The sequence below is a fragment of the Ochotona curzoniae genome, unplaced genomic scaffold (assembly GCF_017591425.1).
Source record: "Ochotona curzoniae isolate NIBS_2020 unplaced genomic scaffold, NIBS_Ocur_1.0 contig_605, whole genome shotgun sequence".
Lineage (NCBI taxonomy): Eukaryota > Metazoa > Chordata > Mammalia > Lagomorpha > Ochotonidae > Ochotona > Ochotona curzoniae.
In genome coordinates this window covers 5393230-5405057 of record NW_024466491.1, presented here as the reverse complement: position 1 = coordinate 5405057, position 11828 = coordinate 5393230, and the positions used below count along the sequence as shown (strand labels likewise).

Sequence of the window (11828 nt, the reverse complement as noted above, 5' to 3'; positions counted from 1 at the left end):
TTCACAAAATACACTTTATTCCCTGAGTGTTTGCTTTCACGCACGCACACACACACACACCCTGGCACTTCCAGCCCTGCCCGTGACACCTGCCTGCCCGTGGCTGGGGGTCCTGCCCGCCCTGTCACACACACACTGCCCCCTCCACCACGTGGACACTGCCCGCACCCCTGCTTCTCTGAGCATGCCTATGCTGAACTTGGGGGGGTACTGTGGCCAGGGACCACGTCCCACCAGTAACTCCCCGCAGCAGCCCCATCCGTGTTAAAGGGACCGCTGCCTCCTGGCCCCACGATGTGCAAACTACAACAGCACCTGTCCCCTCAATCCTCTCCTATCTGGCCACAGCAAGGGGCTGCCCACTGCTTGTGTGTGGGGGTAGGGGTGGGGGCTAGGGTGAAACAAAAGCTGAGAAAGAAATCTCTTGAGTCCCAGCCGGCAATGAAGGGAGACAGACACTTCCTCCCCTCACACACACACCTCCTCCAGCCTGAGAAGACCAAGTGGGTTTTGAAGAGTGGGCCTTGAGGTATGCATAGGAGCTCACCCCCCATAGAGTCCCTCCTCTGGGGTCGGAAGCAGCGGATCTGAGCTTCGCCTCACCCCATGGGCGGGGGGGAGAAGAGGCAGACGTTTCTACCAGCACTGCCTGCGCCCACAGGGACAGCTGGGCATGTCAGGCACGTGTGGCAGAGCGGGTCAGTAGACCTGCCTGCGCTGGCCGCAGACCAGGTCGGGCTGGTTGAGCGCCTCCCACATGAGCAGCAGCTCGTAGGGCAGGAAGCGATGCACCAGCAGCAGCTCGCGGTAGAAGCAGGGGTCGAAGGAGGACATGCTGGCCGAGGGCGCGTGCACGCCGCTGGTGCGCACGCCGCTGTGCGCCGCCGGCTTGAGGCCCTCGCGCTCCAGGCACATGCCCAGGAACACGTCGTCGATGGGGAAGAGCTGGAGCGCGGGCGCGGCGCGGCGCAGGGCGGCGGCGGTGAAGCGGGACAGCAGGAAGCCGCCGCCGCCGCAGTAGGGCGGGTAGCGGTCCCCGGCCATGACCAGCTTGGGCACGTAGTATTTGCTCCCGGACGCGCGGATGGGGCCCACGTTCTGGATGAGCTGCCCCACGAAGAGATGGTGGTCGGGCTGCTGGCTCTGCAGGTAGGCCACCATGTTGTCGGTGTGCGCAAACACGTCGTCGTCGCCGTTGAGCACGAAGCTGGCGTTGGTGCACCTGCTGGTCTGCCATTCCAGGAACAGCACCTGCGCGGGGCAGAGGAGCGAGCGGGGTGCACCCGCGTGAGGGCTGCGGGTCCCCGCCATCGGACAAGCCCCCCACTCCACCAGCCGGGTGGACCCCCGCTCTGGGATGCAGGGCAAAGATTGCCTGGGTGACCAGTAGCCTCTTTGTGCGGCTCAGTTCCCAGCCCTTTTTAAAAGGTGTATTCATTCAATAGAAAGTCAGAATTAACATCGAGAGAGATTTTCCATGCGCTGGTTCACTCCCCACATGGCCCCGACAGCCAGAGCTGAGCCAGTTTGCTTCTCTCCCATGGGTGGGTGGGCAGGGGGGCCCGAGCTGTGGCTTAGTGGGTAAAGGACTGAGCAGCAACGCTGGCATTCCACACTGGATGCGGTAGCCCCATACCAGCTCTGGTCCCAGCTCCCTGCTCATACATACAACTGGTGATGGATAGAGTGCTTGGGTGCCCGCTGCCCACAGGGGAGACCCAGCTGGAACTCCTGGCTCCTGGGGACTGGCCCTGTCCTGGCTCTGGCAGGCATTTGAGGAAGGAACCAGCAGACAGGAAGTTGGGGTTGGTCTCGCTCTCTCTAAAGCTGTCTAAATTCTAAATTTCTTTATGGCCTTGATTGAGTGTACCAACATCTATTTTGGGCACGAGGAAGGCGGTGGGGCTGGCAGCCAGGTGGCACCCCACCCTCCTAAGCGGAACAGAAGGAAAGCCGAGCCATGCCAAGGTGGGGCCCTGTCACTGCCAAGGTGAGCTGGATGCCAGGTGCTGGGCCAGCCTGCCATAAACCACTTCATCTGGCAGGGCTTGGCTAGCACATCAGAATGTCCCAGCCGGCTGCGGCCTCCGGCTCCCTCCCTCTGCACATCCCGCTGAGGTGGCAAGTGGCAGTAATGGTGCTTGAGTTCATACTGTCTACGTGGGAAACCTGGATGGAGCGGGCACCCATAGTCCAAGACCAGCTGCTGTACGCCCTGCCTGTGTCTCGGATGCATCATGATATCAAAAAAATGACCACTCTGGGACTGGCCCCATGGCAGAGCAGGCAACGACACCAGCATCCCATATGGTGTTGGTTCACGTCCGGACTGCTCCACTTCCCACCCAGCTTCCTGCCTGTGACCTGGGAAAGCAGTGGAGGACGGCCCACAGCCTTGGGACCCTGCACCCGCGTGGGAGACCTGGGAGAAGCTCCTGGCTCCTGGCTGTAGATTGGCTCAGCTCTCAGCTGTAGCAGCCACTTGGGCGGGGAGGTGAACCATTGGATGTAACATCTGTCTGTCTCTTCTTTTTGCCCTGTAGCTCTACCCTTCAAATATAAAGAAATCTTTAAAAAAAAAAAAATAGAGAAAACCCAATGTTTAGAGCCAGAGCCAGTGGTGGCAAACTTCTACCCATTTCACAGATGAGAAAAATGAGGGACAGGGCAGAGGAGGAGAAAAGAGCTCCTGGGATGTTCTCCAGCAAGGGGAGGTGGAGGGGGCTGACCCCGAGGCTGGCCAGGGTCCCCTGAGGGTCATGTGCGGGGGTACCTCGCCCCCTCCCCTCCCTTCCTCTGCCCCCTCCCGCGCACCTGCTTCAGCGTGAGGTTGAAGAAGGTATCGTGAAAGTCCCACTGCAGGATGTCGCCGTGGGTCTCTGCCTCCAGGGCCAGCAGCCGGTTCACCTTGCGGGCCTCGTGCGGGCTGGCGGAGGTGCCCACCAGGAAGATGAGGCGCAGCTGGGCGCCCCGCACCAGCCGCTCGCGCCCCCACGTGCGGCGCACCAGCTCGCGGCGCTCGTAGTTGCCGGGCGAGGACTTGATGGCCAGCAGCAGGAAGACGGGCTGTGCGCACTTGCTGGCCGGCGTGTCCTGCAGCAGCCGGAAGGTGCGGCAATGGCGGTACAGCAGGAAGTTGCGCACTTGCGCCGGCTGCGACTCCCAGTCCGGGTGCGTGGTCATGGACGTGTTGGCAGGACACGGTGGGACAGGCCGGGGCCGAGCCCGGGTGCTGGCCGGTGCTGTGGGCCAGGCCTCGCGTGCGGAGGGCTGCTCGGCGGCTGGACAGGTGGACTGCTTGCTGTGCAGGCTCACCATCACCAGCAGGGTGATGCAGCCCAGTACGACCAGCACCAGGCCCCAGTCGGGCCGCAGGGCCCGGGGCCACCTCATCCCCCTCTTGCCAAGTCGGCCTGGCTCAGGGGATCCTTGGAACTGCTCCTGCGGTTGAGGGGAGTGGGGGACAAGGAACACCCAATCAGTGTGGACCCCAGACCTGAATTTGACAGTTACGGAAAAATGCCCTTGGTCTTTTGCCTTCAAGCTGCTAACCCAGGGGCCCCTGTGAGTATATCAGACAGAACAAACTTGGAAAACTCCCATTTGTCCCTCACAAGGTCCTGGTGCAGCAGCCTTGTGGCTAAAGTCCTCACTTTGCAAGTGCTAGCATCCCATATGGGCACTGGTTTGTATCCTGGCTACTCCGCTTCCCACCCAGCTCCCTGCCTGTGGCCTGGGAAAGCAGTGGAGGACGGCCCACAGCCTCGGGACCCTGCACCTGCGTGGGAGACCCGGAAGAAGCTCTTGCCTCCTGGCTTTGGATCAGCTCAGCTCCGGCTGCTGTGGCCACTTGGGGAGTGAACCAGCATATGGAATGTCTTTCACTCTGTCTCTCCTCCTCTCTGTAAATATGACTTTCCAATAAAAATAAATAAATCTTTAAACACACACACACATGAAAACTAGCTCTCTGGCTCATTCTCCTTAGAGTGGTCCATCCCCACCTGACCCTATGCATGCAGGGACCCGGGCATCCCTGGACAGCCCCCATGTCCTGAGTGCTGGGCTTCAGAGCCCTGAAGTGAAAATCCTGGTAAGCATGAATACCCTAGGCTAGACTCCAGGCAGGACTTCCCATGGCAGCCAACACTCACTACAAAACAAATGCCACAGTCCCTGAGGGTTCCATGGTGGCAGCCAGGCAGGGGCCAGCCTCCTGTCTCCAGTGGAGCTTGCACGCTACGGTTGGAGTTGGGGGAGCCAGGCCCCTTTCCCCGATGCTCCTGGCCAGCTGCTGGACACTCGGCCCCTCACCAGACCTTAAATCCCACACCTCCAGGTCTTGCTCTGCCCTTTATCTGCAGGTCCCCAGCACAGTGCATGACACACGGTAAGATGACACAGGTGGAACGGGGGACAGAAGGCTGGGGTCCCGTTGTCCACGAGTGTGGCATGTCGGCTTTCGGTGACCGATCAGCCATGTGCCGTGGTTGTGTGCCGGACACTTCCTGGGAAGCTGGGGACCTGGCAGCCGTCACCAGGAGCCCCGTACACAAACCATGCAGAGAATAAACCATGGCTAAACAAACAACAGGATGGAGGAACTAGGGAGAAAAAGAAAGAGGAGAGAGAGAATATGTGTGTGTGTGTGTGTGTGTGTGCACCCTCAGCTGGGTGTGCCCCTCCTGGGGCCCTGGCCAGCCCTGGTCCCCTCAACAGCAGAGAATCAGAGAAGCGTTTGTTGGGGACAGGGGTCACTGGCAAATCTGGTTTTCACACTCCAGGAGGTGGGTGTGGTGGCCAGGTGACATTTGAGCTGAGATCAACCTGTCTTCCTCTGAAAGACAGTGACAGGTGCAGAGGGGAGGAGGGGTGAAGAGGAGAGGAAGGGGCGAGGAGGGAGGGGAAGGGGCTAGCAGAGAGGGGAAGGGGCGAGGAGGGAGGGGAAGGGGTGAGGAGGGAGGGGAAGGGGCGGGGAGGGAGGGGAAGGGGCGAGGAGGGAGGGGGAGGGATGAGGGGAAAGGGTAAGGGGAGAGGGGAAGGGGCGAGGAGGGAGGGGAGAGGGCTAGCAGAGAGGGGAAGGGGCGAGAAGGGAGGGGAAGGGGTGAGGAGGGAGGGGAAGGGGCGGGGAGGGAGGGGAAGGGGCGAGGAGGGAGGGGAAGGGGCGGGGAGGGAGGGGAAGGGGCGAGGAGGGAGGGGAAGGGGCTAGCAGAGAGGGGAAGGGGCGAGGGGAGAGGGGAAGGGGCGAGGAGGGAGGGGAAGGGGCGAGGAGGGAGGGGAAGGGGCGGGGAGGGAGGGGAAGGGGCGGGGAGGGAGGGGAAAGGGCGGGGAGGGAGGGGAAGGGGCGGGGAGGGAGGGGAAGGGGCGGGGAGGGAGGGGAAGGGGTGAGGAGCGACGTGCCCACCCTCTCACTCCGTCCCCACACAGCCAGGGTGCTGGAGTCGCATCCCGGGCTGAGCTGGCTTCGCAGGTGGATGGTCCCTCAGGAGCCGCCATCGCTGCCCCATCTCCCAAGGGGACAAAGTGTGGCTGACGCAGAGTGTGTTGGCTGTGTGCGTGCGTGTCCTGGGGAGACCCAGCCAGGTGGGAAAGTGAGTTGTCGGTGCCACAGTGGGAAGGAACTTGTTCCCGGAACAGCCAGTGGGGTGGGGTGGGGAGGGCTGGGGCAGGAAAGGTCAGGTCAGGGTTTAAGTCAAGTCCAGACCTCTGGGTTTCACCCCTTGCCTGGCCCAGAGACCCATGCCCTCACTTCCTCTTGTGCTCCTCACGCCTCAGCGGTGCTAATCCAGGCTCTGCTTGGAATGACACTGGAATCAAAGGGGTGGGGCTGGGCTGCTTTGTGGGTTAAAACACTGTCTGAAGTACTGGGATCCCTTCTGTGTGCTGATTTATGTCCCGACTGCCCCACTTCCCACCCAGCTCCCTGCCTGTGGCCTGGGAAAGCAGTGGAGGACGGCCCACAGCCTGGGGACCCTGCACCCGCGTGGGAGACCCGGAAGAGGCTCCTGGCTCCTGGCTTCAGCTCAGCTCCAACCTTTGTGACCATTTGGGGAGTGAACAAGCAATTCAAGATCTTTCTGTCTCTTCAATAAAATTTCCACGTATATAAAACAAAGGTTAGAGCGCTGACTGCAGGGTCCGTGCCTGCTTTACACTGCCTGCCTCCCCGGCCTCAGAAACTTCCAGAATCTAGCACAAGGAAGTCCCTCACCAGCCAGTGTGGCACCTGCTGGTTCATCCCAGGAGGGCCAAAGGGCCACTGGGGGGCCCCCCGCACAAGCCTGACCCACCCCAGGAGGGCACAAAGGTCCTCTTGGGGAACCACACAAGCCCGCACTCTCCTGGGGGCTGGCCAGCATGCCATGAGTGCCTGCTGTGTGCACAGGACCCCTCCCCAAAGATGAACAGATGTGACAGAGGGAGGAGGCGATTCCAGTGTCGGAAAAATGGGCAGAGCCACGGGAGGTTTGTGGGGAGCCCCCAAGCTGGGAAGAGGGGGTGCCGAGGTAGGGGGCTGCAGCTCCGGGTGTGCTTGGGGTGGCTGTAGCTGACACCCATGGGGTGTGCCACCACAGCCGGAGATGGAAGTGGTTGGAGGGGCGTGGCCATGAGGTTGGGGTTTGATGCCTAGCCATGGGGCCTTGGCTTACACAGCACTCACTGCTCAGGTTGAGGGGCACTAGCGAGCCACCGAGGGTCTGTGGGCAGGGGTGCCATCCGAGACTCCGATGCTCTGGATAAACTCCCTGTCCACATGGGACAAGGTGTAGACCCGATAGGAGGCTGGGAGCAAGGCAGAGTGAGCTTATCCAGGGGTGCCAAGGCTCTCCGTGGGGAAGATGGAGGGAGGCTTTATGCCCGCAGGAGAATGAAGATGGAGAGGTGGGGTTTGAGGTGGAGCCCTGCCCAGCGTGTGTCCCACCCCCGGGGGTCCTGCGCCAATGCCAGCCAGGCTGACCCTGGGAGCAGGAGGCAGCCCAGACTATTGCCCAGGGCTGTTTATCCTGTGCACGGGCCAGGAGCCGACGTCCTGGTGTGGACAACTGCCTCCTTTCGCTGGCGAGGTTTGGCGGTGACACGTCTCAACCTCTATTGTCCCCCCACCCGTCCCCGCTTCTGCTCCTCACACGTGGCCTCGGGGCCTTGGCACCTGCCGCTCCTCCGTCTGGGATGCCCGGCTGTCTTTCCGACACTTCTCTGTCCGCATCCCACACAGGAGTGCAGGGCGTGTGTCCTAGCAGCTCCATTTCTGATCTAGCTCCCTGTCAGCGGCACTTCAAATGGTGGCTTACCTTGTACCTTGTAGCACCGTGGGGCCCAACCCTTCTGCAATGAGCAAGCTACTAAAACCTCCCCAAGGCATGGTCACACTCGGCGTGGTAGCTTAGTGGCTGAAGTCCTTGCCTTGCACGTGCCAGGATATCATACGGGAGTTGGTTCTAATCTTGGCAGCTCCGCTTGCCACCCAGCTCCCTGCCTGTGGCCTGGGAAAGCAGTGGAGGACGGCCCAAAGCCTTGGGACCCTGCACCTGCGTAGGAGACCTGGAGGAAGTTCCTCACGGTGCCAGCGGTGCCAGCGTGGGATGCTGGCATGTTCAAAGCGAGGACTTTAGCCCCTAGGCCACCCACCGGGCCCTCTGTTTTTGTGATCTTAGAGAATCTGGGGGTGGGGGCAGGGATGCAGCAGGTGCCAGCCCTAGGGGGCGTGCCCTCAGGCAGGACATGCCCCCTTCCACTCCTGAGCAGCCCTTACCCTGCCAGGAAGCAGCTCTGGGTTGTGGGGAGCACAGGACTCCCCCAAAATGGGGTGGAAGTCAGGGGCCCCCTCCGCCCGGGTGGTTCTCACACAGAGCTACAGAGGAAGAAGAGGGATTCCTGTGCGGGTGGGGGGTCTGAGGCATGATTCTGCCAGCCCTGGGGGTCCCCTCACCCGTGGGCACCAGCCTGGGCTGCTCCAGTTTCACAGGGACAAGCCTCTGTTGCTTTCATTCATTGCTTTTTTTTTTTTTAACAGATGGACAAGGCAAGAATATCCAGTAAAGATAGTGCCTGTGGGAGAGACGTTAACTGCACAAATAAAAACCACCTCAACCAATCAATAATCATAAAAAAGAATCTGTGTGTGAGAGAGTCGCTTTTGAAGGTCAGCCTCCGCCTGGCACTGGGGTGAGGGGAGGGCGCCAGCACCCCGTGGGCCCTGGTGTCTGGGGTGCTCTCGTCATGACTCACCCTCCCCTCTGTCCCGCTGCAGGAACTGCCCGGAGCAGGTCCAAACCAGGAAGGACTTGGCGCTTGCCCGAGGCTGGGATGCACCAGCCAGCTGAGCGACAACAGTCCCAGAGGGGGAAACTGAGGCAGGCCATGCCCTGCTCTCTGCTACCCCACTTCCACCCCTCCTGCCCTCCAGGGTTGAGCTTCCTGGGATGGGTGTAACACGCGGAGAAGCTGAGGCACGGGACGGGGCGGGGTGGGAGGAGTACGTTGTGACATCTTGAGCACCCCATTACCTAAAACCAAGGCCAGGAAGGCAAGCCTCCCCCAGGAAGAGAGAAACTGCCTTGCACATCCTGCCTGTCTCAGGCCGCCTCCCTGGTCCTGCTGCTGCTGGGCCCCTGGCAGGAGCCGAGAGTCCTCCTCCAGCCCCTCCCGGGCTGACAGTCCTGCCCCAGGGTCTCCAGTGCCCCAGCCTGGCCACCAAGCAGCTGGCTTGGCTAGATTCCTCCACAGGCGCTGCCCCCACCCCTCCTCTGTGCTTCCCAGAACCCGTTGAGCACACCACAGCCTACTGGAAGGAAGGCAGGGCAAGGAGGAGGAAGGAGGTGTCAGGCTGGGCAAACACCACTTGGGTCAGGTGGGGGCCGCACCTGCACCCTGCAGCTGCAGCTCATCAGCTCAGCTCCCCAGGTGGGGACGGGGTTCCCAGGGCTGCTGGGAAACACGACCCCCTCCTGCATTGCTGGCCCACCTACACCTGGCTGGAACCCTCAGAGTGGCACTGCCTGGGAGTAGGGGCAGTGTAGCCAGCCAGCTTCCACGCTGAAGCAAGTGCAAAGGGGGAAATGAAAAACCAACAGAGGTGCCCGGAAACTGGCTACAGGAAGAGGTGGCTTTCACCCACCCTGAAGGACCCGGGACCCTGGGGTGCTGCCGGCTGGCTGCCCGCTCCCCTCCGCACCGCGCCCCGTGCATGCTTCCTGATAAGCTATTATCTCTTCCTCTGCCATGCCAGGGCTTCCTCGGCCACGTAGGGAAACTGAGGCACCAGCCCCGAACAGCACTCACACGAGACTCCCTCCACCCCCGCCAAGGGCTAGAAACGCACCCCATCTTGATTCAAACCGCCCCCAACCACCGTGGGGAGGAGAAGAAAGTGAGGCACAGCTGGAGACCACCTGCTGGCAGAGGAAGCTGCAGGCGGTGCAGGGCTGGGGTCGGTGGGGGTATGGGTAGGGGGTCAGGGCTCTGGCGCCCTAGAACGGGGACCCCCCCCCCTGCGACCGGCAGGGATTAGCCAGCGGCGGAGGAGATGGGGGACCCCTCCTCTCCCCAACACCAGCGCCATCCGCCTCCATCCGCCCCCGGGGCCGCATCCTGGAGTTGTGGGGTTCAGTTGGCGCGCGCGCGGTGTAGACGCTGGAGACCGGCGACACCCGCGCCCTCGCCTGCTTCCCTCCGTCTCCACCCTCTAGGGAGTGGGGGACCCCCTCCTCCCAACACTCACCCCCTCCCCAGAAGACGGTCCTTGCCTCTCGCAGCCGCAGCAGCGTCCCCCCAGCCGGCCGCGGGCCTCCGCCCTCCGCCGCCTCGCTCCTTCCTGCGCCCAAGTTTCCCGGTGGCCAAGGCGAAGTGGCCCCCGGCCCCGCCCCGGCTCCGCCCCCAGCCCGCAGGCCGCGCCCCAGCCCGGTCCAGCCCCTGTCCAGCCCCTATCCAGCCCGGTCCACCTCGCGCTGGACACTGCACCTCCTGGAGGCTGGCTCCGGTCCAGCAAGGACGCCCATGTGCGGTCCATGCAGCAAGGGATGGACCCCTAACCCGAATCCTAACCGGTGGGAATGAGGGGGCAGCACAGTGCACCCCGGAAACTCCTGAGGTTCCCCAGCCCATCCTCAGCCTGCAGGCCCCGCTCCAGTCCGGTCCAGCCTGGTCCAGCCCAGGTCCACCTCGCGCTGGACACCGCACCCCCTGGCGGCTGGCCCCGGCCCAGCAAGGACGTTCATGTGCGGTCCTCGCACGAGGGAGTGAGGGGCAGCACAGGGCACCCCAGGAGTCGCCGGGGTGCGGTCCTTGCACGAGGGAGCGAGGGGCAGCGCAGGGCACCCCAGGAGTCGCCCGGGGTGCGGTCCTCGCACGAGGGAGTGAGGGGCAGCACAGGGCACCCCAGGAGTCGCCGGGGTGCGGTCCTTGCACAAGGGAGCGAGGGGCAGCGCAGGGCACCCCACCGACTCCTGGGGTCCCCACCCCAACCCCAGCTGCCCAATGGAGGCCTTCTCTTAGGGAGGCCCCGGGATGGGGGCGCGGGCGGACAGGACAGAACAGGTGTCCACACCCACCGCATACCCCACCCCTTCCTGCCTTCCTGCCTGACAGGCCCTGATCTTCCAAGTTCCCCGGCGGGGGAGGAAGTGCGCCCTGGGGCGCGCCCAGTGGCCAGCCCTCTGAGCCTGGCTGCCAGGGGCTGCCAAGGGGCCCGACTGTGGTCCCGCGTGCTCCCACCCAGGCACACCCCCTGGGAGGCGGCCAGGGATGGCTCAGGTGCACCCACCTCTGCCCACCCACACGGGAGACCCAGCTGGAGCTGCGGGCTCCTGGTTTTAACCTGGTCCGGCTGTGGCTGGGGAAGGCATTCAGAAACAAAACCAGCGGATCGGAAGCTCAAACGTCAAAATAAAAATAGTAAACAATTAAAAAAAAAGAAGCAAATTTGTTATGCAAATTTCAACTCACCTTTTGAAAAAAATATTTTTATCAGATATGCGGAGAGAGCAGGAGAGACAGCGAGGAAAGATCTTCCATCTGATGATTCACTCCCCAAGTGGCTGCAACGGCCACAGCTGAGCCAATCTGAAGTCAGGAGCCAGAAGCCTCTTCCGGGTCTCCCACACAGGCGCAGGGTCCCAAGGCTTTGGGCCGTCCTCCACTGCTTTCCCAGGCCACAGACAGGGAGCTGGATGGGAAGTGGGGCAGTCGGGATACGAACCAGCGCCCATATGGGATGCTAGGGTGCTTGGAGGTGGCAGATTAGCCAATTGAGCTAGCAAGCCAGACTCACACACACACACTCAATTTTTATTAAAATGAGGCCATTTGAAATGATAACTCCCTGCCAACCAGTGGACTAAGGTTTGAGGACCCCATGGGCATCTCACCGCCCCCTCCCACCTGTGCGCGGCAGCTGAGCAGCGGCCCCGCCCAACCTAAGGGGAAGGGAGCTCTCGCTCCGGAGATGGGCTGAACTTCCGAAGTGCATGCCACACACGGACCGGTGCTCAGGATGGACACACCTGCAGGGCAGAACAAAACGGCTTTTGCACTTTTATAAGGAGTCCAACCTCGTTTGTGGCCCAAACAAGGCAATGAAAGCGGCCAGGAAGTACGACTTCCGGCCGGTTATCAGATTGGCAGGAACCCAAGAGGGCAACATGGAGGGAAGCTGGTGTCAAAAGACGCTGTGCCCCCTGGGCAGCAGGCCGGGAGAGGCATGGGCGGGGAGTGGTGCTGGGCCAGCCAAGGGCCTGGGCCCCTGAGTCACCCTGCCCCCAGCCCCTGCCCCCAGCACACACACACACACACCCCTGGCTGCCAAGGTCGGGGCACATACCACAGCATGG

At 62.3% G+C, this 11828-nt stretch overlaps 1 protein-coding gene across 1 annotated transcript; it reads right to left on the bottom strand.

The window, feature by feature from the left end:
- B3GNT3 (UDP-GlcNAc:betaGal beta-1,3-N-acetylglucosaminyltransferase 3) lies at nt 1-9798 on the bottom strand. The gene is made up of 3 exons (XM_040990888.1): nt 9722-9798; nt 2815-3440; nt 1-1251 (listed from the first exon to the last, which is right to left on the bottom strand). Exons 2-3 carry the CDS (start codon nt 3391-3393, stop codon nt 700-702), a joined length of 1131 nt encoding a protein of 376 aa, XP_040846822.1. The 5' UTR covers nt 3394-3440; nt 9722-9798; the 3' UTR covers nt 1-699.
- Nucleotides 9799-11828: the final 2030 nt, after the last annotated feature.

Bases quoted from the DNA above. Each gene is read 5' to 3' on its own strand.
- B3GNT3 (XM_040990888.1), bottom strand. From the start codon at position 3,393: ATGAGGTGGCCCCGGGCCCTGCGGCCCGACTGGGGCCTGGTGCTGGTC. The intron at 1,252-2,814 runs GTGCGCGGGAGG...TGCCCCGCGCAG, and splicing joins TCAACCTCACGCTGAAGCAG to GTGCTGTTCCTGGAATGGCA.